Below are 24,425 nucleotides of genomic sequence, written 5' to 3' on the forward strand. Positions count from 1 at the left end.
GTGTGTGTGTGTGTGTGTGTGTGCGCGTGTAGGGGGGAGGTATCAGCTTCTCCCTCCAGCAGCAGTGAAAGCAAACTCCCAGTCGCTCTCTGTGCTACTCCTCCCCTCTGGAATGGAATCCACCAAATCGCTGCTAATTGAATAAGTGACAATGGACGGGCAGACGAGGCGACAGATGCTCGCGTGCCTTTACAACCGAAACAGCGGCATCATCACGCGACGTGCGCGCGGTCGCACACAACCACATTCCACTCGATTCCAATCCGAACCGGGCGTCCAGAGGCGCGTTTATATGAGCGCGCCACCTGCTGCTCCTATTGCCTCGGGGGGAGGGAGATTTGGGGGGAGGAGGGAGAGAGAGAGAATATTGCGACGATTGTCATGAATGTTCACGACAGACGTTTAATTCACACTCTCACTTTATGTCTACAAGGCCCGGACACTCGGAGGCAATAATGAGCAGAGCGGCGCCCAGGCGTTCGAGCTGTTTTGCTTGTTTGTTTGTGTGTGCTGATCGCGTGCATTTGTGGAGACGCTGATCTGGGCTTCAGAGCCGCCTCTACATCAATGAAATTATCTTCGAGGAGCTGGAAGCAGGAAAAGTTAAATAAAAAGTACTAAATCCAAAGAGACATAGGGTCTTTGCACCTGCTGCAGAGGATACATATTTTCAGCTTAATTATATGGAGTTCAGCACTAGAAAGCCATGTTTGTTCGGCTCCCTTGGTTATGTAGCGTGCCTAAGTGTATTACGGCTCCATCTGCTTTTTACTTAGATTATACCCCCTCTATACATTAATTGTTGCATTCTGCGCAGTGTTTAAGACCCCAGCGCACCCCCACCTCTTCCAACTCTGTCTCTTTCTTTTGTCCCCTTCTTCCATAAACTCTGGAGCTGACTTTGTTCTCCAAATGTGATTAGCTTCTCTGGGACGCAGGGAGTAATTGCATTACTGCATTGTGAGTATTTGGAGCTTTGGAAATGTTGGGCTCCCGTATCAAACCTGTTTAAATACCAAGCGCACTATGGTAAAATATGTGCAAAAGGAGGAGTGAATGCAAACATTTTGCAGACATGGCCCAGGCCATGAATAGACACTGGGAGTGGGAATAAAGGTTTTCCGCCAATTTAAGGCTTTTTTTTTATTTTAAAGAGCTTGTGGTTGGTGTCCGTTCACGTTTGGAATATTTAATACGCTATTGTTTACTACGGCTTTAGAAGCTGTGCAGATGGGTTGTGTTAAAAAGATCAGCCCACACTGAATAACCTGTTTCAAATGGATAACATAATCAAGTCCTGAGATGGTTTATAGTGCATTTCTCATGCAGACAGTTGGTTGCAGCTGGTGGTAAATTATTCAGTTTGCAGTTTATGTATCTAATTCTTAAGGTTAATCATGTTTTTCGAAAAATGATTCTGAACGTGTTTCCAGGGAAATTACTTTAGCAACGAACAGTGAGGATGAGCGAGACAGTTATGAGTTTAGTCTTCTTCATGGGAAGCCTGTGTTCTTGAATTCTGCTCCAGATGGTCACAGTCTCATCTTCAGCTTTGGAGTTTATGCGTGAGTGGTTTTAGTAACTTGCTATTGCAATAACTAAAGTCCCTATTAGTTGAGCGCATGTTCTACCTCTCTGTCTCTTTGACTCGCACACAAGCACAATGTGTGAATGGATCTGGGAAAGCTGCTTGGTACTCTTCAATCCCCCATGACAACTCATTTCCTCACAGTGGTTTGGGGTTCGGGACTCCGCTGGAGTCTTGTTTGGTCGGCTGGTAATCACCGGGTCCTGGTGCCAAACAAACCGTGCCAGATGGTCTCCAGAATGCACGGTCCCAGTTGTGCACATTCGTTAAACCTTAGATATCTCTCTCCCTCCTTCTCTCCCTGCGATTCTTCATTCATGTGTTTCTCTCCCTGCTCCCTGCGTGTGTGCAAATACGCATTTACATGACTGAGACTCTTTTTTTTAAAAAACGCTCGCCCGAGCTGGCGTGTTTTTGGATACTGCATGTGCTTGTTCTCAAAAAGCCCATCCTGCGGGGAGTTTGAAGTGACGTTGAACAGATTTGTGCACGCGGGGACGGAGCTGTTCCTCGGCGTGACCAACTCTTTACAGGCATTCATTAGAGTCCGGCTCTCTTTCAACGCGATTTGCCACACAGCTTACCCGGCTTATACTCTCACCCACAGACAGACACAGATGAGACGCATGTGAATTAAAAAAAACAAACATCTACAACAAAGTGCCTGTGCATGAAGACGAGAGTAGTCAGCTGCCACTTGCACGACCACAGGAAGACTAGATGCAGTGTAAGCTCATGGCATGCTCACACACTAATGCCAACTAGGGCAGCAGTGCGTCAGTGAGTTGTGACAGCTGGTTAAGACAGGTCTGGGTTATATGTTACATATCAAAAGTGTGCCTTTCAAGGCTTGAAAGGTAGTGGCTGACAATGCTGGTGATTGAGGCGACTATATCAGTCGTGTCGAATGAGAATGTAGACTGTGTGTGTCTCCAAGCTGTCTGGGGTGAACAGACCCGAAGCGAGACACTCGTAAACCTTCCTGTGGTTTTATAGCAGTGAAAAACGGCAGGTTAATCTTTTTGAATGAATGTTTTTTTCTAGAGTTTATTTTCTCCCCTGTTCATTGTAGGCGCATGGTCGTTACTATCAAAAGTGGGGAGAATGAACCCCTAAGGGCGGTTAACCCCCCCCTCTCTCTCTCTCTCTCTCTCTCACACTCACACACACTTTCTCTTTTTTCCTCCCCCTCTCTTGCGCCTCCTTCTCCTCTCCTCTGGAGTTTGAGTGGCCACCAGCCAGCTTTTGATTCAAGAAGCGTTTGTCTTTCGTGGGATGTGAAAGGGGGCCGTAGCTGTTGTACAACTAGTTGGTTTGAGGCGGGTTATTTTGGGTTAGTCTGTGTGCAGAGGCACCTCAAACGGAGAGAGGGAGCTGAGCAGAGCGCACGGCGCACAAACCAGACGCAAGGAAGAGAGGGAGGAAAGACGCACAGATTTTCCGTGGCTCAGTTGCTTCTCCCGCACACTGGATGCGCGCAACAGATCTGTATGACAAGGAAGAACAGATAGAAATTGGATGTTTCTTTTTTATGGAAATTAGAACAACTTGAGCCAGCTTCGTTTAACATTTGATTTTCCCCTCCTTCGCTCCGCGGCGAGAGACATGCAGCTCCTGATTGAGGGAGCACCGCATTTAGTCAATTGAAACTGGGATTGACCTGTGCTGCATTTTGGAGTTATTATTTGTGATCTGTTTGTGACTGCAACAAAAATGGAACCAGGAAAAATGAATGGACTATTTCTGGCAAAAATGTGGACATTTTTGGCTGTTTTGACGCTGGCAACACAACACGTCACCGGCAAGACACTAAAATATCAGGTTCACGAGGAGCAGAAGATTGGCACGGTCATTGCCCGTTTGAGGGACGATGTTGCGGATGTTCTTGCTAAACTTCCGAGCTCAGTGTCGCTCCGCTTCAGAGCTATGGCAAGGGGGAGCACGTCATCCCTCGCGGTGCGCGAGCAGGACGGAGAAATCACCATTAGGACCAAGATTGACCGCGAGAAACTCTGCGAAAAGAATCTCAACTGTTCTATTCAATTCGACGTGCTGACGCTCCCCACAGAGCACCTGCAGTTGTTTCATGTCGAGGTGGAGGTGTTGGACATCAACGACAACGCGCCCCAGTTCGCCCGCGCCGTGATCCCCATAGACATCTCCGAGAGCGCGGCCGTGGGAGCGCGCATTCCCCTGGACAGCGCCACGGACCCCGATGTCGGGGAGAACTCGCTCTACACCTACGCCTTAGAGCCCAACAACTTTTTCAAGATCGACATCCAGTCCAGGGCTGACGGGGCTAAATATGCAGAGCTGGTGGTGCTCAGGGAGCTGGACCGGGAGGTGCGCTCCGGTTATGAACTTCAATACACAGCCTCTGATAGGGGCGTTCCCTCGAGAACCGGTTCGACCCTTCTCAAAATCAGTGTTGCTGACTCAAATGACAACAGCCCAATTTTTGACAAGTCATCATATGTCATTAATCTCCCGGAAAATGCACCTGTTGGCACTTTGCTCATTGACTTAAACGCCACTGACGCAGATGATGGCACGAACGCCAAAATAATCTACTCATTCAGCAGTCACGTGTCGCCCAAAATAATGGAGACGTTCAAGATTAACCCCGACAGCGGACGGCTGACCCTCATCAGGCGCGTGGACTATGAGGCCGTTAACTCGTACGACATTGATGTTCAAGCGCAGGACATGGGTCCCAACTCCATGCCAGCTCACTGCAAGATCCAGGTCAAACTAGTCGATGTGAACGACAATAAACCAGACATCAGCATCAATCTCATGTCCGCTCAGGGGAACGGGGATGCAGCTTACATCTCTGAGGCTTCTCCCTTGGACACATTTGTGGCTTTGGTGAGGGTGGAGGACTTGGACTCCGGGTTGAATGGAGAGGTAGAGTGTAAACTTCACGGTCAAGGATATTTCAAACTGCAGAAGTCCTACGAGAACAACTACATGATTTTGACCAATGTGTCTCTGGACCGAGAGAAGAGGTCAGAGTTCAGTCTGACAGTGGTTGCCGAGGACAAAGGAACCCCTAGTCTCTCTACTGTCAAACATTTCACTGTGCATGTGACTGATGAAAATGACAACCCACCACGTTTTGAGAAGGGGCAATATGAGATCTTCAAATCGGAGAACAATGCTCCTGGAGCGTACCTGACCTCCATCATGGCCACTGACCCTGATCTGGACACTAATGGACAGGTGAGCTACTCCATCTTGGAGAACTCTGTTCACGGGAGCTCCATCTCCACCTACGTCACCATTGACCCCTCCAATGGTGCCATATATGCACTGCGCACATTTGATCGCGAAGATGTTAGTCGCATCACCTTTGTTGTGCAAGCCAAAGACGCAGGGAAACCACTTCTGCTCAGCAACGCCACCGTGATTCTGAATATTCTGGATGAGAATGACAACCCTCCAGTCATCGTGGTCCCCCAGCTGTGGAACTTCACTGCTGATGTGCCCGCATCAAAGTTCACAGAGGCTGGACAGTTAGTAACCACGGTCAGGGCGACTGACCGCGACACAGGAGTCAACGCTGAGCTCATTTGCTCTATCGTCAGTGGCAACGAAGAGGCCTTCTTCATGATTGACCCAAGAACGTGTGAAATCCACGCCAATGCCAGCCTGGAGAACTTCCCCCATGAGCATGCAGAGTTGACGGTCATGGTCAGAGATCATGGAAGGGAGAGCCTCAGTGCGAAAGCGGCAATAAAAATCACCCTCTATGAGAACATGGAGAACCACGTCCAGGTGATGGACCAGGGGGAATCTCCTCTTGATGCATCTCTGATTATTATCATCTCCCTGGGGGCCATCTGCACCGTGCTCTTGGTCATCATGGTGGTGTTTGCTGCTCGCTGTAACCGGGAGAAGAAGGACACACGGCACTCCTACAACTGCCGGGTAGCGGAATCGACCCACCAGCACCATCCCAAGAAGCCCTCGCGCCAAATCCACAAAGGCGATATCACCCTGGTTCCGACAGTGAACGGCACCCTGCCAATCAGAGCTCACCACCACTCGCCTTCGTCCACGCCCCCGATGGACCGAGCCCAGATGGGGAGCCGGCAGAATCACCACAGCCGGCAATCTCTAAACAGCTTGGTGACCATCTCGTCCAATCACATTCCAGAGAGCTTTGCACTGGAACTGGCGCATGCAACTCCACCAGTGGAGGTGAGCACGAGCACACACACACGCACACACCACACGCACACACCACACACACGCACACACATACGCACACACACACACACCACGCCCACGCACACACACACAGAAGTAAATTATTAACACAAAATTTCAATTGTGGTCCCTCAGCCACTTTTCCAATTTTCTCTCTCAGATTCTCTCATTCACACACTCTCTCAAACACACCAGCTATATCATCCTCACACATCCTTCTATATTTGAGCAAACAAACTCATCAAATGAACTCATCATGTGCGACAGTGACTTCAACGCTGCCCTGTAGTTCACACGGTATATCATTAAAACTGTCGATGATTAGATGTCTTTGTCTTGACCTTGTTTGCACCCTGTTACCTCCATCATAACCATTCAAACCTCATTTGTCTCCATATTCAACTAGCCCCCCACCCAAAATCATCCATTTTGTCTGATCCATGTTCAGCAGCCTCTCCATCATCCATTTTGTGTTTACTCATCCATTATTTTGTCTTTTTGTCTGCTTTTTTTCCCCTCCTTAATTTCCCATCTGTTATTCATCCCCCCTTTTCTGTTTCTTTTTGTTTTGTTTTTGTTTGTTTTGTTATTTTTGGATGTAGCAAGTCTCACAGCTTCTGTCCATGCTCCATCAGGGCCAGTACCAGCCCAGACCCAGTTTCCGTGGCAACAAATACTCCCGCAGCTACAGGTAATTTGCCCATATCCCTCAGTCCCACTCCTAAAAGATTACCCTTTGTTTACTTTTCAAACCACTTGTTTTTCATTATGTATTACATGTTCCAACAACCTGTTGTGAAGTTTTGCCTGTCAGTTGGTCAGTTACATGTAGTTCATGGTTTTATGGCGCTTAAATGTATTTTTTTGTCATATTCCAATTTTTGTCATGCCAATATCATTCAGTTCAAAAGTATGCAACTCATTTGTCTGAAGGTCACAACAATTCTCTTGCTACACTTCTTCAAATAATTGAGCTCAAGTTGGAAAGTGTGCATCCATCATTACTTTCATCATAATATATCCCCTTATGATCTCTGGATGATAGATTTATTGATGCCCCCAGTGGCTGTTGTGATAGATTTATTGATGGGACCTACCTGCAGGGAGGATTTATTGGCCAAGGCTTGCGTAGAGATTTGACATTCCAGATACAGCCTTAAGTTTTATATGATGGATTTATTTGTCATTAGTCCCGTCTGAAGACAGATTGATTTGATCAGCCTGTAAAACACAATGCATTCTGCTTTCTATATGCAAAAGGTGAACTTGCAACATTGTTTTTCAGATACAGTATCGCCGACAAAGTGGTACTCATATGTATTTGTAATCTTTTTTCTTATTTTTGCCCTCCTCAGGTATGCGTTACAAGACATGGACAAGTTCAGCCTGAAGGACAGTGGCCGTGGGGACAGCGAGGCAGGAGACAGTGACTGTGACATGGGTCGGGAATCCCCTGTGGACAGACTGCTGCTGGGGGAGGGTTTTTCTGACCTGATCCACCTCGAAATGCACCATCGACTCCACCCAGGTAACCATCCCATCCTGTCTCTGCACAACCCCCCACCCCAGTTTCACACCCTCCTTACCACAACTTGCCAAATTGGCTCTATCCATCTGAATCATATACCTAACACCTTCTGCAGCGGCCCCTCACACTTCAGTATCACCTCAACTTCAGAGCACAGTCGCACCTCAGCTGTATCGTTTCTTGCAAAAGAAATGTGTGAAGTCATATTTCATCATGAATTTTGTCAAGGGTTGATCGAGAGGTTGACAAGATATAATGATAGTTTGGAGCAGAATGAAGCGGAGAGCCAATTCAATTACTCACATGCACACAGACATTTTCTGTGGACCTCATTATGCGCCTGGCGCCTCCATGCCTTTTGAGTGGTAGCGGCTGCGCAGCCATCGTCCACTATCAGAGCCCAGTTCCTCCGATAATGATAGTTCTATCTATCGATATCCAACTTTTGAACAAGAGCTTGATCAAAAGCTTCTTAATCCTGAACTCTTATAAATTAGAAGATTGAGACGTAATGAACTAGCAGTGCATTAACCCACGCTATCTTCCCCCAGACCACACCCAGCCCTCTAATGTACCTCCTGTCTGACACATTTCAGCACCATGGATAGCACCAGGCCAAAGCCCATTATGTGTCTTTACACCTGTCTGTACAGGCACTCAATGCTCCCTGTTGGCAATACAATCCCCATTGTACTCAGCCCCATTCTTCCACAGAGCCCTCATTTCCACGCTCGTTATCACACTGAGAGAGGTTACAGTGTGTCTGGCTGTTTGTGTTATTGCGTGTGTGTGTGTGTGTGTGTGTGTGTGTGTGTGTGTGTGTGTGTGTGTGTGTGTGTGTGTGTGTGTGTGTGTGTGTGCTATCTGCCCTTAAGTTAGAGTTGTGTCTGTAAAATCCTCCCCGGAGCGGAGATGAGTCGCCTGTCACTCATCGGTATGCGTCTCAGTGCAGTTTTTTTTGTCCTTCCTTCTTTTTCTTTTCTTCCTCTTTTTTTCCCCATGGTGAGTGACAGTGGTGCGCTTTCATGTCTGAACTGAGGAGAATTCATAGTAATTGCTTTTAGAATTATGTTATTCTCTGTCTCTCTCTCCCTCACTTAGTCTATCCCTTGCTCACTCTCTCTCTCCTACATGCCTGAGAGATCCTCAGCATCTCTCGTTCCTCTGTTAATGTATTCTCTATCTTTATTGAGATGGTTAAAGGGAGGGGTGGTGGACAAGGGCAGTCTTTCTCTATCTCTGTTTTTTCTCCATTTGAGAAAGATTTGGAGGTGTTACACCCCTCCCCTTCCCGTCCTCTATATCTCATGGTAATATGAAAAAAGGGGGGTGGGAAGGAGATAATGGGCCGAAGAGGAGGATTATCCCTGGTTCTCTTCAATAGATTTAATTTGTTTAGATTTTTCTATTTAGATAGGCAAATGTGGCTATTCATGCCTCGATATGACAAAGGAACTAAACAAGCAAATCCCTACCTCAGCTGTGTAGTCGGGAGAGGCAGGCATGCTTGGCAGAGCAGCCAAATATTACATTAACATCCACCTGTAATGCAATTTATGTGGGATCTTGCAATTATTCATTTATTTAGTTCTTGTGATTATTTCCATACCTGGCACTACCCGGTTATTTGTGCTGTAAGCTGTAAATACCACCAATCTGGTCCTCTAAGGAGAAATATGAATTGATATTTCGACAAAATCAATAAAAATATGTTTAACAAACCCAATGGTTTCAACATCTGATTGATCTGAGTAGCTTTGTTTTGCAGTCATTCCATTTCCGTTCTCTATTTATTGTTCTGTACGTGTACGTTATAACAAATATTCAAAAGTTTTCTGCGGTTGGATCAGCTCCTCACTCTTTCCATGTCCTTTTTGTCTTGGTTTAGCTATGAGACTGTGCACGGATGAATGTCGCGTCCTGGGACACTCTGACCAGTGCTGGATGCCCCCCATGTCCTCGCCGGCTTCCTCTGACTACCGCAACAACATGTACATCCCCGGGGAGGAGTCCACCCAGCAGCCTCAGGTTGACGATGACCAATCCTCCGTTGACTCGGAGCGGCGCAAGAGCTTCTCCACTTTTGGCAAGGAGTCTGGGAACGAAGAGGAGGGCGCCGAGGGAGATGTCCCCGGAGGAGGAAGTGATGCTTGTGTGTCAGGAGGAGGGGCTGGCTCCCTCCTCACTGAGATGAACTCTGTGTTCCAGCGGCTCCTGCCCCCTAATATGGACTCATATGCTGAGTGCACTGAAACAACCCCACCCTCTTCCTCGTCAACCACTGAGAGAGGAAGTGGCCGTGGAGGAAATATTGCAGGTAACCATAGTAACAATGCTGTCCCTCAAGACAACCGGAGAGGATTGTTGCCGGGTGGGAAAGGTCCTGCTTACCCCCCAGGTGTGGCTGCATGGGCGGCCAATACCCACTATCTAAATCCTGGAAGTGGATCAACCGGAACCAATCATGTTTCCTCTTCTCCTTCCTCATCGTCCTCCAACTCCAACTCCACTTCCACCTCAACCAACGGACAGCCACCACACCTCAAATGGCTGCCAGCCATGGAGGAAATCCCAGAGAATTACGAGGAAGATGACTTTGATGGCGTCTTCCATCAGGGCAGCAAGCGCAGTGAGAGTCGACATGAGGCCGGCATGGACGCTAGCGAGCTGGTCCATGAGATCAACAAACTGCTGCAGGACGTCAGACAGAACTAGAGAGGGAAAAGACATAGCATGGTTTCACGTTTCACCTCATTCTGGGAAATGCTTGTTCTTTGTGTCAACATATATAAACTCTATGATGACTGTTTCCTTGTTCACTATAATGCTTGTCTTGTTTATTTTACCAAATATCCTCGTACCAGCTTAGTGCTGAGAGACTTGCAGAGAAAAGTAAAACACTGCACTGACGTTGTGATTGAGGTGACTTAAAGGCATCAAACCGAGCGCTCAAAGAACAGATTGCTCAGTTGTTATTACAGTCTCTCCGAAAGTTGCCTGAATGAGTGATTTCAAAGGAGATCCACCAACAAAAGCTGTACCCTTTCTTCATTTGTAATGTTTACTGCAGCGTGAACAGACTCCACTGGGAGGAACCAACAGTTGTGTGATCTAATTTCTGCTTTTACAGTGTACAATGTTGTACAGTTTCTGTGGAAAAAGGCAAACTCACTTGAATATCGTGCTATGTCTCCTGTTTTGTTATTATGGAATGTAACTGTACAATTTGATCTTTGCATTTTAAAAATACACTCTTTTTTACTTCTATATATTTATATGTGTCCATGTATGTTTGTACAGAAAAAGAAAAGAAATGTCTATTTTTTATATTTGTCACTGCATGTCTTAATATCACTTAATGTGTCTCTTTTCCTCTACCCTGTTTATTTGATAAAACAACTGTATTTAATTTTGGTATTGAATGTGTGTGTGTGTGCGTATTGAAAATAATCACATTCCAATGCAGTTCCATGTTGGACGTTTTGTATGGTAACATTGTGACCATTGGATGATAAATAAAGTGGAGGGATTCATAACAGCGTTTGAGAAGCGTCCTTGGTATTTCACACTTCTTTCAGTAATGCCATGACTGCCCTTTTTCATTTCCCATAAGTTGAGTCCTTTTGCCCCCCTGTGTCTTAGCACCCCCCTATGTCCAGCATCAGAACTGCAGCACCCTCTGTATGCACAGCCGACATCTGCTGTGTGCTTTCTAGGCAAACCCTTCCCGAGCCTCATTATACCATAATTCACATGCATGACTCTGCTAATAAACACGCCATTAACTGTGAATTTATTCCCAAACGAGCTCTCTAGATAAAAATGCATTTAGGCGTTAATTTAATTTCAGAGTAAGAATTGTCTGTTTAGATGTCTCTCTCACCCATGACAGCATCACACTTATTATAAATATAATTAGCAAATGAAGAGCATCTGATAATAGCTGCACATGAGAAGGAATCAAAAGCATGACAGTGCACCGCAGCCATACGTGCAGGTGGTACAATTAGGCAGAAAGTGGGTAGTACAGCAACTCCCCTTCTCACGTACTCTGCTGATGATCATGAAGGCTTAACTTGCCGATAATACACTCATGAGCACACACAGTTACCCTCCCACAGTCAGGAGAAAATAGAATATTGAGTTGCGTTTAAAAGTGGGGAAATTTCAAAAACTAAGGCTAAATGAAGCAATTAACCTCATGAGACAGAGCTTTCACAAGGTAAAGGTTAGTATTTGCATATATATATACACACACACAGTCGCTAAGCCAACAAAAACATTCTACACACCCGCAACACAACTCAGCATTTACAGACACACATGAGAACATATTGTCGAGCGGTAGATGCATGATACATCACACACACACGCACTTAATCTCACACGCACATGCAAACACTTAATAATGAGCTCGTTTGTCTTCATCATTAAAAAGGCCAAGCCTCAATAAACAACCAGCACTGGCTGTGTTTGAGTGAAGGAAGGAAACTAAGGCATGCTAAGCATGGATGTAGTAAGAGGACTGGATACAGCTTTGGAGGCGGGCCCTGTTCATTCCTTAAAAACTTGCTCAGTGGTGCATAAAGCAAAAAAAGATACTTTAAAATTTAATGTAGTTGAATATTCCGCACTCCTTTCCACATGAAGAAAAGCGCACTCACATTTCCTTTAACCCCGTTTCATTCACTTGAACAGGAATGCATTTAACATTCAGGACCTAGAGATTTAAATGAGAGCTATTGAAGTGTTTGCTCTGGGAAGTCCCAGGATTGACATCTCTTGTAATGTAAGTGTAATGTTGAAAAATGTTTTTTTGGGCCCCATTGCACCACGTGGCGGACCCTTGTGAAAAGGTTGACTTTCCCCTTTTCACTAGTCTGTGTCTCCCAAAAAAAACAGTTTCTTTTTCTGCTTTGTTATTAATTTAAGTCCTATATTTCAGTTTATTTGACACATTATCAATGATGGTGTATAAATGACATGGAAGCATGTATAGTTAGTTTGTATTATGGGTTCAGGGGATTGCTTGCTGTGGTTCTGCCTGGGATGTGATAGATCAGCTGCTTAGTAGCTCAATCAAGGAAAGTGCAAACAGGTTTGTCTCGTTAGTTTCCTCTTAGCAGGGACAGTCCTGCATTCTACCATAGTATGTGTGCTCATTGGTATGGTTGGGTGCCCATAGATAGATTAAGATGTCAGCAGTAACATACAGGTCTTGAATTAATGTTATGTTCATTATTCTTATGTGATTTGGATGTATGCTCAGTCGCGCTCACCCTATAATTACAGTGCAGGTGGTAGCTTCCAGTTATGTGCGGCTGAGAAAATGAAATGCCATTCACTAGAATAAGGGGAAAGAGGAGTTGGTAGCTTGCTGTGAAGCTCCAGCTTTCTTTGGTTTGGTCTTCTTTTTCTTCTGTTTAGTTTTCTTGAAATTCATGGGTTTCCTTTTTGCCTTTGTTTCAGTGAAAGTTTGTTCATACATTATATTCCACTTGTATTGCAGTGCTCCTGCTTATGAACCTGGTTCTTCAACATTCCTTTTTTTAAAGTTTTGTAAGTGGCGACACTACTCTTCTGTTTCCAGTCTTCCCAGTCCATTAGGATGTAGCCTCAGGCATCAGAGAGGTATTATACTAACCTAAAGTTCGACAAGAAAGCAAATAAACTTATTTCTCCACACATTAAACCATTGTTTAGCTATATCGACCTGGGTAACACGAGACATTTAAAATTTCACAAAGCAGCAAAAATGGGATGCACAGTATTTCATCAAGTGTATGTGTCATTTCAAAATTAGATTTGCAATGCATGACAGAAGATCTTTAGCAACAAGAAATGTCTTTGGCATAGGGTAATGATGTGTGTAATAGAAAAAAAGAGTAAAAGATCTGCTACTGCCCATTTATTACTACTCAGGTAATTCATTTTACACAAATATAACAGTGGCACTGATATGATGTTAAAATATGAACTCCAGCTTATTATTGACTTTAAAAATCCGCCATTAAATTGTTTGTTGACCACGCTTGCCTTTCAATCATTTTCATTCTGAAACCTGCTCTCCTCCATCTTCTCTCCTCCTTCATACCTCCATATCTCAGTCTCATCTTCTGGCTGTCTGTCCATCTGTCTACTTGAGACACACATGGACACACACCCATAAATATTCTCCTTCACACACACACACACACAAACATGCACGCACGCACGCACACACACACACACACACACACACACACACACACACACACACACACACACACACACACACACACACACAACAGCATTCACAACCCCATATCCCCATATACATTATAATTTATAATGCTACTTTCCACCTTAACTCCACTCATCATGTCACTCTCTGATTCCTCCCTAATTGGGGAGACTGGCTAGCATGCCCGGCCCTCAATCAGAGGATCGGTGGTTCGATCCCCGGCTCCGCTAGTCCACGTCGATGTGTCCTTGAGCAAGACACTTAACCCCTAATTGCCCCCGCTTGCTATGTCTATGCTGTATAGAGCAAACATGTAAGTCACTTTGGTTAAAAGCGTCAGCTAAATTAAATGTAATGTAATTGCTCATTGATTTTGTATTAACATCACTGTGACACAAGTCACACCTATGCTAGGTTTGGTTGGTTTTAGATGAACCCTGAAAATCTTAACAGTCTCCAAACTCCCTCCTTATAGGTAGGGTTGGGTACCGATTGCCAATATGGCACCGGTTCCAACACGTCCGGTACCTACCGGACCGAAAAGCAACGCAGATTTCGGTGCTTCCTTCCGGTGCCTTAGCCGATTTAAATACTTTTTTTTTTACACTACTATGTAAAGTTGCACGGTATATAGATACTAAAAAGGTAGCGCGGTGCCCGCACGCTAAAAACGATTCTTAAAATAGCGCGGATCAGAGCACACTCGCTGCTCTGCTCTCTGTCTGCCTGCTTGCAGAGCGGGGCTCGAGGGGGCGGGGCTTCCAGCGCACACACACACACACACACACACACACACACACACACGCACACACACACACACACACACACACACACACACACACACACACACGCACAGCGCACGCGCACACAGAGATCGCTGGAGACACGAGCACGAGCTTTTGAACGTCCGTCCTCAGCTTGCTGGAACAAATCTCTCCAGTTGATATTAATGATGACGTGTAGTCCAGTAAAGCAGCAGTTTTAGGATCCAACAGTGTCTGAGTTCTGTTGCACACGGTCCCATCAGGCCACCTGATGCTTGTGTCTGTTCTTTTTTTAAATATATATTGTTTATAGTTTGAAGTTAAAAGGTTTGAAGCTGCAGTTTGAAGTCAAGTGTTTTGTATGTACTTATGTATTTATATCTATAGCATACTTGAAACAGTTCATAATATTGTTCAATTTAAAAAAAAAAAAATTGCCTTGGCAATAAAAAAGTATCGGTTCAGGCACCGTTTAGGCACCGGTATCGTTTTAAAAGTATCGGTTTAGCACCGGTATCGGAAAAAACCCAAACGATACCCATCCCTACTTATCCAAAGGTATCCAAAATGTGTTGATTGTTATTTTGACAGGGACTTGAGGAGGCAAAGGCGTATGTTATGTTGGGTTATTGGGTTTTGCTGACATGAAGTCAGCTCTCATATGAAGCCAAACACACCAGGCTGACCCTCAATGCACACTTGTGTCAGGGAAACAGGATATTGGCCAGCCTGTAATATAAACAGAGCTCAGGTGTTGTGTACACCACAACAAGTCACTGTGATAAAACCGCCATGATGGAATGCCTTATATGGCTCATACCTTATTGCTTAAGGAATTTTACATCAAGCATTTTCAGTCAGCTGGTTCTGTTATTATTTGGTGTCCTTCTTATTTCTTAATTTCAGTCATATGTTGCAGGGGTCAATTCTTATGAAGGGAGATTTATATGAAGCTTAAAGGCAAGTGGAGCCAAGTGGATCCTGAGAGAGAGCTTGACCTTGACACCATCTTTTCAATTGAGAATTGGAGGAGAAAGGACAAGTGGACATCACAGGGCTAAGCATCTGGCTGAAAATGATGAAGGCGATGATGGTTTAGAACGATCATTGCCAAAGACTGGGTTGGGACCCCCCCGGTGGGTCACAGGATCATTTATTCAGGGTAGCCAAATTGATTTTCAAAATGTCTTCCCTAGTGTCTCATTCTAGATTTATATCTGGAGTACACATGCAGATAGCCACATGGGGGAGCCTGCATGTTTGTGTTGTTCTGATAATTGCAGCCTATAACATTGAATCTAATAAGAAAGGCTGGAGTATATTCTGTTTGTTTAAATGATGAAGAGGACATGAAAGGAATTTGATAACCTGTTAATTCTGCATTAATGCATTTATTTGATGTCATTTATAAATTAGTCAATATGTGTATATGTTTTCAATAACACATGCATTACACAGAGTTGTGACTTATTTATAAATAGCTGGTTTGCCTATTCAAAGTAAGGTGATGTTGTTGGCAACACTCCTTTTAAGTTGCACATTTCTAAAAGAAATTGTGGAATCAGACTGTACATTACTGACAATTTACAATGTGTAAATGTTTAATTGTAAAAGCATCTTGTTCCTTTATCGTTCCAAAATGAATCAGACACACAGACTTTTTCCAAAGCAGACATTTTGACTTATCATAATAGGAAATGCAAAAGTGTGGATCAAAACTGAAAAAGTGTTAGCACTCTGTATTCAACGTATGTTCACAGGTACAGTACGCAAGCTACTGGCAAAATGTTCTATTACCTATAAGATGAAATATATGAAAACTACACACAACATATTTATTCACCCCATTTCACAATGCATGCACAACTAAACATTGAATGAATTGTGTGATCCATTTTGAGTGACTGTTATGAAGCCATTAGAAAAGGATTTGTCCAGCAGATGGCACTGTGGGACCTGGATTCCAGCAAAAGGAGAAATGCTTTTCCAAGAACTCTAAGACCTCAAGATAACTGCCACGCCACCAACAAGGGCTGCTGAAGAACTGTACTGAGAGAGAGAGAGCAAAAAGTGCTATGGCTGAGTCATGTTGTCATTCTAATTGCATCTGGATTCATGCATCCACAGGTTTTTGTCCCCTTTGATTTCATGCTGCCACGACTGGTGAGATGTTAATTCTTTTTGTGACCGTGCATGCACTTGGGCTCTATGTTGTGTCTCTAATACATGGATGTGTGTGAATGAGTGCTTGTGTATGTGCCTGTGTAAAGCTTGTGGGCATGTTAGTGCATGTCTTTCCATGTGTGTGCGTTTGCATGTGTGTGTGGGGGTGGGGGTTGTGTGTGTGTGTGTTTATTGTATACTCTCATCCTCTAATAGATACCCCCATCCAACTTCCCATTTAGAATTGGAGAGCAGCCAGTTGTAGAACCCCCCCTCCCTCTCTCTCTCTCTCTCTCTCTCTCTCTCTCTCTCTCTCTCTCTCTCTCTCTCTATCTCTATCTCTTTGGACAATTGGATTAGTGCAGAGTGATAGAGAGTAAAGACAGAATCTCACTGCTGCAGCCAGTAGCTTGGCCTTATGCCACGTTATAGAGACACATATACAGAAATGTCATATGGACACACACACACACACACACACACCCACACACACACACACACACACACACACACACCACAACACTGCTGTCATTCCACCCCGAGGCTAAGCTAGCTAGTCTGATATCCAGATGGCTTAATTACTACATGCGTATAGACAGTCACACTAGTGTATGCATGCATGTGTCAGTTGGAATTGAAGGGCAATTTTTTTGTGAGGGTTGTGACTTTATACAGGGCCAAATGTAAGTTATGACACAAATACAAATTAAGGAAAATATTACCAAGATAATGAGGGCGAGGATGGGATTTGATGCAGGTTCAGGTTGTTCCTCAAAACAAAAAAAGCATAAGAGAGACAGAGAGGAGGGGAAAGAGCAAAGAGATGCTCACGTCATCAGGCCGGCAGAGAGCTGAAGTCCTTACGCCAGCTGCTTAACTCCAGTAAGTCAATATAATCTTTCATCGAGCGGTTCTTTCATTTGAAAAAGTGACACGTTCCTGGGGTTTACTATCCATATTTCAAGATCAATCAATATCTTTTACAGCTCCCGCTGTTAGAATTGTAATCCTTGGTGATTAATTTGGTAGCATTTAAAATAAAAAAACACAGCTCCCATGAACATTTACCAGCAAGTGCAATACTAATTGTTGCTTTCTTCAGTCTGTTGGAAGGTCAACTTTTTATCTGTAATCTCTGCTGTCCTACTAGTGTTACATATAGCCACAGACCACCCTAAATCTGTCAAGTCGGTGACATTTTTCCTTTGGATAATCCTGGAATTGTGAGAAATAGTGTCTGTGAAAGGAAGCTAAAAGCATATATGCACCACTTCGAATGGGCATTATCAGCGGTCATCAGCCTCATCGATATGTGTTAGAAGGGAACTGCTACACCGTCTATAGGTTCAGAAGTTATCATCTGAACATCAACTAACAGCACAGTTGCAAAAGCTTTTGGTTTCCTTGCCATATTGTATGATATTTTTTAGTAGTAGTAACTTACATTAATAATGTTAATGTGCAGAATGAGGTTTTCAAAACAAGGAACGCAAAACGGAAATCCTGGTTTCACTTTGACTTTCTATAGAAATTAACTGACTAAATGTGTTTTCACAGCGAGACATAAAGGGACTTGCATCTGCTTTTCTGAATTGGAAGCTGAAATTTTTATTGCAGCTTGAGCAATATTATTGGCTTTTAGTAGTCTTGCTGATGAAATAATTGAGACTGAAGTGTTATAGAAAACGAGAAAAATAAGGTGATAGGAAGGATGAGAGGAGAGAAGGAAAAAGACAATGATCCTGAGAGTGCGATACAGACAAAGAAGGTAGTGCAACTGCACTGTTATTTCCCTGATGACCTGTCTCCCCCCATGTGACCTATTTCCACTATGGGTTACGTCAGATCCCATCCTCTCAGTAATTCATCTCCCTTTGGTGTACGTGTGCGGTGTGTGTGTGTGCGTGTGGTGTGTGTGTATGTGTGTATGAATGTGTTTATGAATGTGTGAAGGCAGGAAGGACCATGGTTCTGTGCATATGCCTTGTACTTTAGAATTATTCATCAACCTTCGTAGCATGCATATTTATTGTGTGTGATCATGTGTGTGTCCATGTGTGTGTGTCCGTACATTCAGAGGAGTAAAGTGATACCAGAGGCCATTTACCCAGAGATCACAACAACACTGGGTCTGCTTTCTGCCTCATTCTTACCAAGAAATCAACCCTATGTACTTTCTATATGTGTGTGTGTGTGTGTGTGTGTGTGTGTGTGTGTGTGTGTGTGTGTGTGTGTGTGTGTGTGAGTGAGGGTGTGTTTATTTTCAATAGCAAAGAATCAAGCAAAACAACACTTCTCTCTTGTCTAGTAGATCTAGGATCCTTCAAGCATGGTGTCATGTATTCACCAAGTAAACAAGTAAAGCTATTTTGGACATGTTTTTGAGTTGCACAAAGATAACAGTGTCTGAGATGTTTTTGCCGGTTACAGTATATGTCTAACATGCTAGTTCAGGACTGTTGCATTATTTAAACATGTAGAAAAAGCCATATCCTATTTCAAACATATATGGTGAAACTGTGCATTAAATGATGAAACTCAACACAGTTTGCAGTTGAGTTTTGAAGCATCAGCGGTGAGATAGACAAGGAATTTGTAGATCGGAGGGTGGAATTTTACCTCGCAGAGGAGCTGGATCATCCAAAGTGCACACGGAAATCCATCTTAGTCAGCAATAATGTGTTTATGTCTTAACCACCAGCATTCTGTGAGGAGCTGAACAACCCAAGGAGTTGGGTCACAAACACCGGTCTTAAAAGACTAAAACAGAGCTAACAAGTGAGTGAATATTGGCCTCCAAATATATGTTTATGTTGCTCTGTTTATTTGTAAACAGGCAAATCTGGTAAAATCAGATAATAGTACAATATATTCAGGAGGAAGGATCATTACGTCACATTGCTGCCAAGCCAGTTGAACATTTGTGTTATCAGTAACCGACCACCCATAACACTGTCAATTATATTTCATAATATTCAAGCCAGTTAGAGATGGACACGTTTTGTTTCCCTTTCTAAATTTGGACCTTTGTCAAATTAGAATGATGTCACAATGGCATAATGACCCTTGATGAATGAATAGTTGGTTGAACCCTCGTATACATTATTTATAGCTTATTGAACACAAGTTGAGAAGAAATTCCTTCTCACGAATAAATCCAAAACCCCTTAATGTTTGGACAGAAATGTTAGTTCATTTCAATTTTGTAATGTTTCAAGCAATGGTTAATTTGCTGGTTGGAAAAGTTACAGAGCAATGACTTACTCCCATCGGAAAAAAAGACAGCGTTCTCTTTTACACAATCTCTCCATCCCTCTCTCCTTCTCCCTCTTTGTCAGTTCCCTGCTGTCAGAGGTCTTTCTTAAAAGTATATGTCAGAAATGGAGGGAGAAGATGAAGAGGTGGTAATGGTGGCAGGTGTTATGTTTGAAGGTGTGTGTGTGTGTGTGTGTGTGTGTGTGTGCATGTCCGATGTGCGTGTGCTTGTCAGTATGGTACAGGTGCTCTTGCAGTGTCAGAGAAAACTGCAGGCTCAATCTGGGGTCGGCTGATTGGCCAATTAGGTACTGTTTCCATGTGACATGCGGCAGTCAATTTACTTTCCCCTTTTCACTGTCTGTCTCTCTTTCTTCCACCCTTATCCTTAAGTGCCTACGTCTTTACCACTATCCTATCTGTCTCTTCCAGTACCTCTTCCCCTTTTTCTTCCTCTCATTCAATTTGTCCTCTCCCCCTCACTTACCTAGTCTACTTTGCTACCTCCCCCCTCAACTCCTCAATTTCATAACTCTCTGTTGCTCTTTTGTCATCCAGCATACATCCCTCTACCTTTCCATTGTCCCTCACGGTTTCTCACCTCACGTCCATGACGCACAAACACGTCCTCCACAATACATACTTCTGTCAGCCAGATATACAATCCTATACTGATGGAGAAAATGAGACCTCACTGAACTGTCCCCCAAGATCAGATGAATGCCTCAACAACCTGCATGTGTTGAATCCCGTGCATGCAAACACAAAAGCACAACGCACACTCATGGGAAGACATAAACAGCTATGGTAAAGATGTTACAGTGTATATATGTATTTATACTATCGTCTGGGTGAATACTGGATTCTGATTGGCTGCAGTGTATCCATCAAGTCACAATAAGACACCTACTAATTCTGGTTAAACTGTGTGTTCACTGTTTTCAATCAATTTGTTGGCTCCATTAAATGAACCCCTCAAAATAAAATGAACCAAAAAAACATTGACAAATGATTTTGGCATCAGTGCTGCAGAGCTGTGAACACCTTGTTTTTCTGTTTTTGCAGAGACAAAACATTGTTATTTAATAATAATGTTTTGCCTTGCGTCATCATGACATGGCAAGAAAGTGTCAAATAGCATTCATTAAGGGGTATGAGTCAGAGAGAGAGAGAGTGTGTGTGTGTGTGTGTGTGTGTGTGTGGTCGAGTTATTGACATCAGTCAGCTGTACACCCTAAAAAATGTGACCAATGGTAACTTAATAAAATTATGGCAACAAAGTGACAATCAATATAATTAATAAAAATGATTGAATAGATTAATTTAATCTAAACATAATTAAAATGTGCTGGATTTAGCAAAAGAGCGCCAAATTATGAGTTATATAGACCAAAAATATTTAGTAAATACAAATCAATTTTACAAGGAAAATTATTTATGTTTACTAAGAATATCATCAAAAGTTATTTACATTCATTGAATATTTGGGTGAAATTGATTTGTATTTACTGAATATTTGGGTAAAATTGATACACATTTACTGAATATTTGGGTGAAATTGAGTCATATATATTAAATATCTGGGTGAAATTGAGTTGGATTTACTGAATGACATTACATATATTACATTAAATCTATTCAATAATATTACTTGTCACTTTGTTGCCATACTTTTTCTATGTCTAATTCACTCAATACTATGCCATCTTTGTCACAGTAAACGTAAGTTAAGCCAACAGATCATCATACGTACAAAGTACTGCAGGTAAACATTTATTTGTGCAAATTTGTTACATTTATCTAAAATTCTTCATGTGCAAACTCCTCAATAAAAACACACAATTTGCAATCCTGGTGTACACAGTTGAAACACTATACACAAACAGCTGCTTGTGCATCAAATAACATGACAGTCTCCTCAAATGAGGATGGCTTATATATTGAACAACCACCTGCAGCAATAAAACTCAGTTGAAGAGGCAAACTACACTTCTCACTGGGATCCTTAAAAAAATAAATAAACTCAAGCATTGAACGAGTTGAACTTAATCACAGATGAGAGTTTGAACAGTGACATAACAATGTATTTTGCAAGGGTCCATTCTATTAAGTACGCAGTTTGTTCTTGAGGCTGTTTACTTTCGGGGACAGCTTTGAACAGTCCAGCTCCAGAACGAGTTTCTGGATACCTTGAATGTGTATCGGAGCTCCTTGGGATAGGCAAGGTTGACTGCATACACCAACCCAACCAGCATCAAGCCCTAGGAATGTTATCCAGAGCAGTCAGAACTTGTATTCCTTCTAAAACGATATAGACATTGTCTGGATCGTCCGCCGTATAGATTTTCATCTTTTGCATGGCAAGGTCCTGTGTCATCAGCATCCTGAAATAGCAAGAAGAGTGTCTATTACTGATTGTACAGCCAAAAGATAAGGTCCTAATTGAACATCTACCAAATTGCTTCCAACCCTTTGGACAATAAAATCTGTAGTTGTAATAATTGTTGCACATAATGCACCCCAATAAATGATTGAGAGATTTCAGAGATGTTTTGCAAAAGGGTTTCGTTAAAAAGCGTCCAATCAGTTTACCAACAAATCAAAACATTTCAAGGACGAGAGATAATGATCTGAATCACATTTATAATATCTGTGATTATATATCGGGCATCTAGTCAGGATGCCTCCTGGACGCCTCCCATTAGAGGTTTTCCAGGCACGTCCAACTGGTAGGAGACCCCGGGGAAGACCGAGGACACGCTGGAGGGATTATATCTCCCGGCTGGCCTTGGAACGCCTCGGGATCCCCCAGAATGAGCTGGAAAGTGTTGCGGGTGAGAGGGAAGCCTGGGTCGGCCTGCTGAACCTGCTGCCACCGCGACCCGACCCCGGATAAGCGGCTGATAATGGATGGATGGATGGAATATCTGTATATTTAAAAAAAAATCCCAATACATATAAGGTAGAAGAGATGAGAAAGAGATCACTTTCTTAATAATTCAACATATACTTCAACTTACATCATAGTCGTTTAAGAGGTGATCCGTGGATTCCCCAAGGTATGCCATCAAACACCAAATGACGGCATCTCTGGTGATGTGGATGCTCGGGTTGCTTGGAGCTGAAAATTACAAAAATAAACATTATGAGTAAAGATCATCCACTGATCTAAAACTAGTTGACTTGTATTACTGTTAAAAGCCCAAGTCCAGCCCAACACTTCCTGTCATTAATTCCATAGAACCAGCTGTGACTCCAGGAAGTTAATCACATAAACTCCCACAAAACTTTTTTTTTGTATGATCAAGACATACCATGTTAGTCAGTGAGCTTTCAGTGTGGTGATCTTGTAGGCATATTTTGTTAGGACAGAGCCAGGCTAGCTGTTATTCCAGTTCCAGTTTTACGATAAGGTCATTCAATGTAAAACATAAAATAAATGTATGTGCTTATAATCACATATCAATTGCAAGTTGAGGGTTTTGGTGCCCAATCACCAACGTAAAAAATAATCAGTAATGTTAAAGCACCACTTGGTAGTTAGTTATTATGAATGACTTTGAACATTTTAAATTTGAATAATTATGTACTTAATAAAGTGGCAACTGAGTGTATAAAAACAAAAATGTATGCCGTTAGATCAAACTTTTTTGGAGAGAAAATCAAAGGTAAACATTGCCTCTTGTAGATTTAAGTAATAATCAACTGATATTCCAACTTTTTGATCATAAAATCTCTAAAATGAAATATTTGCAAACATAATACTCAATGAATGACACCTTGAGCAGGATAGCCTTCAACCTCAGCCCCATGGTTCCGCCCTTGGAGTGGAAGAGGTTCCGAAGACTGGGAGTGTATTCATCCAGCATGAACATGAACTTTGTCTCGAGGTGCACCGTTGTGATCCTGTGAAACTCATCCTGGATCTGTAACAAACAGTGTACACACATTTACACAACATATACTGTGTGTGGAATTTGGTATCACAGCATATTTATATTATTTATATCATATTTATTTATACTTGGGATAATCAGCCAGAGCGTGCACGAAACTCAGTAACAGCCTGAAGTTGAATATAACGTCAGGTTAAAAAAAAAAGAAGAGGAAACTGCATTTTTTGTTAATTTGTTTATCTCCAGAAATGTACCTTACCATTAACTGCACGGTCTTTCCCGACTGCTTTTAACAGCATGTTAGGTTAACATTACTTGACAAAACAAAATGCGGTGATATTAATATAACTTGTATGCCTTATTAATAACATTTGGGAACAAGAATGTGTGTTCCTACAATTGCATTAACCTTAATGCGCTCTAACTCTAAGTTCTGCTGCATTTTCGCTAGCTAGTTAGGTTAGCTTGTTACGGTGGGGGAGGGGTGGAAACCACGAAACTCGGTCTGAGCTGGTATCTCAAAAAGGCATAATATATTAGGGATAACATTATAAATGAGGAAAGCCATGAAACTGTGGCATTGAATTTACCACTTTTTTAGTCCTTGCCATGTTTTAGCGGCTCAAAGACAGCGTAGACTGACTTAAAAAAAAAAAACATTGACGTTAGCTTATTTAAGACTTAACCTAAGTTAGCTAAATTAAGTTACAGCACAGTAAAGTTTACATGTTTGTCAACTTTTCAGTAGCGCAAAACAATGTTCAACTGCGGCAACAACTTGGTTATAATCGGATCA

At 42.9% G+C, this 24,425-nt stretch overlaps 1 protein-coding gene across 1 annotated transcript; it reads left to right on the top strand.

Annotated features, from left to right (window-relative positions):
- Window positions 1-3,301: 3,301 nt before the first annotated feature.
- pcdh18a (protocadherin 18a) lies at window positions 3,302-10,046 on the top strand (the record flags this gene model as incomplete). Its single annotated transcript, XM_079219718.1, has 4 exons — window positions 3,302-5,791; window positions 6,403-6,491; window positions 7,156-7,328; window positions 9,217-10,046. The coding sequence occupies 4 exons, from the start codon at window positions 3,302-3,304 to the stop codon at window positions 10,041-10,043; spliced, it is 3,579 nt and encodes a 1,192-aa protein (XP_079075844.1). The 3' UTR covers window positions 10,044-10,046.
- Between the last annotated feature and the right edge of the window lie 14,379 nt (window positions 10,047-24,425).

This window comes from Taurulus bubalis (assembly GCF_910589615.1).
Source record: "Taurulus bubalis genome assembly, chromosome: 6".
NCBI classification, from domain to species: Eukaryota; Metazoa; Chordata; class Actinopteri; order Perciformes; family Cottidae; genus Taurulus; species Taurulus bubalis.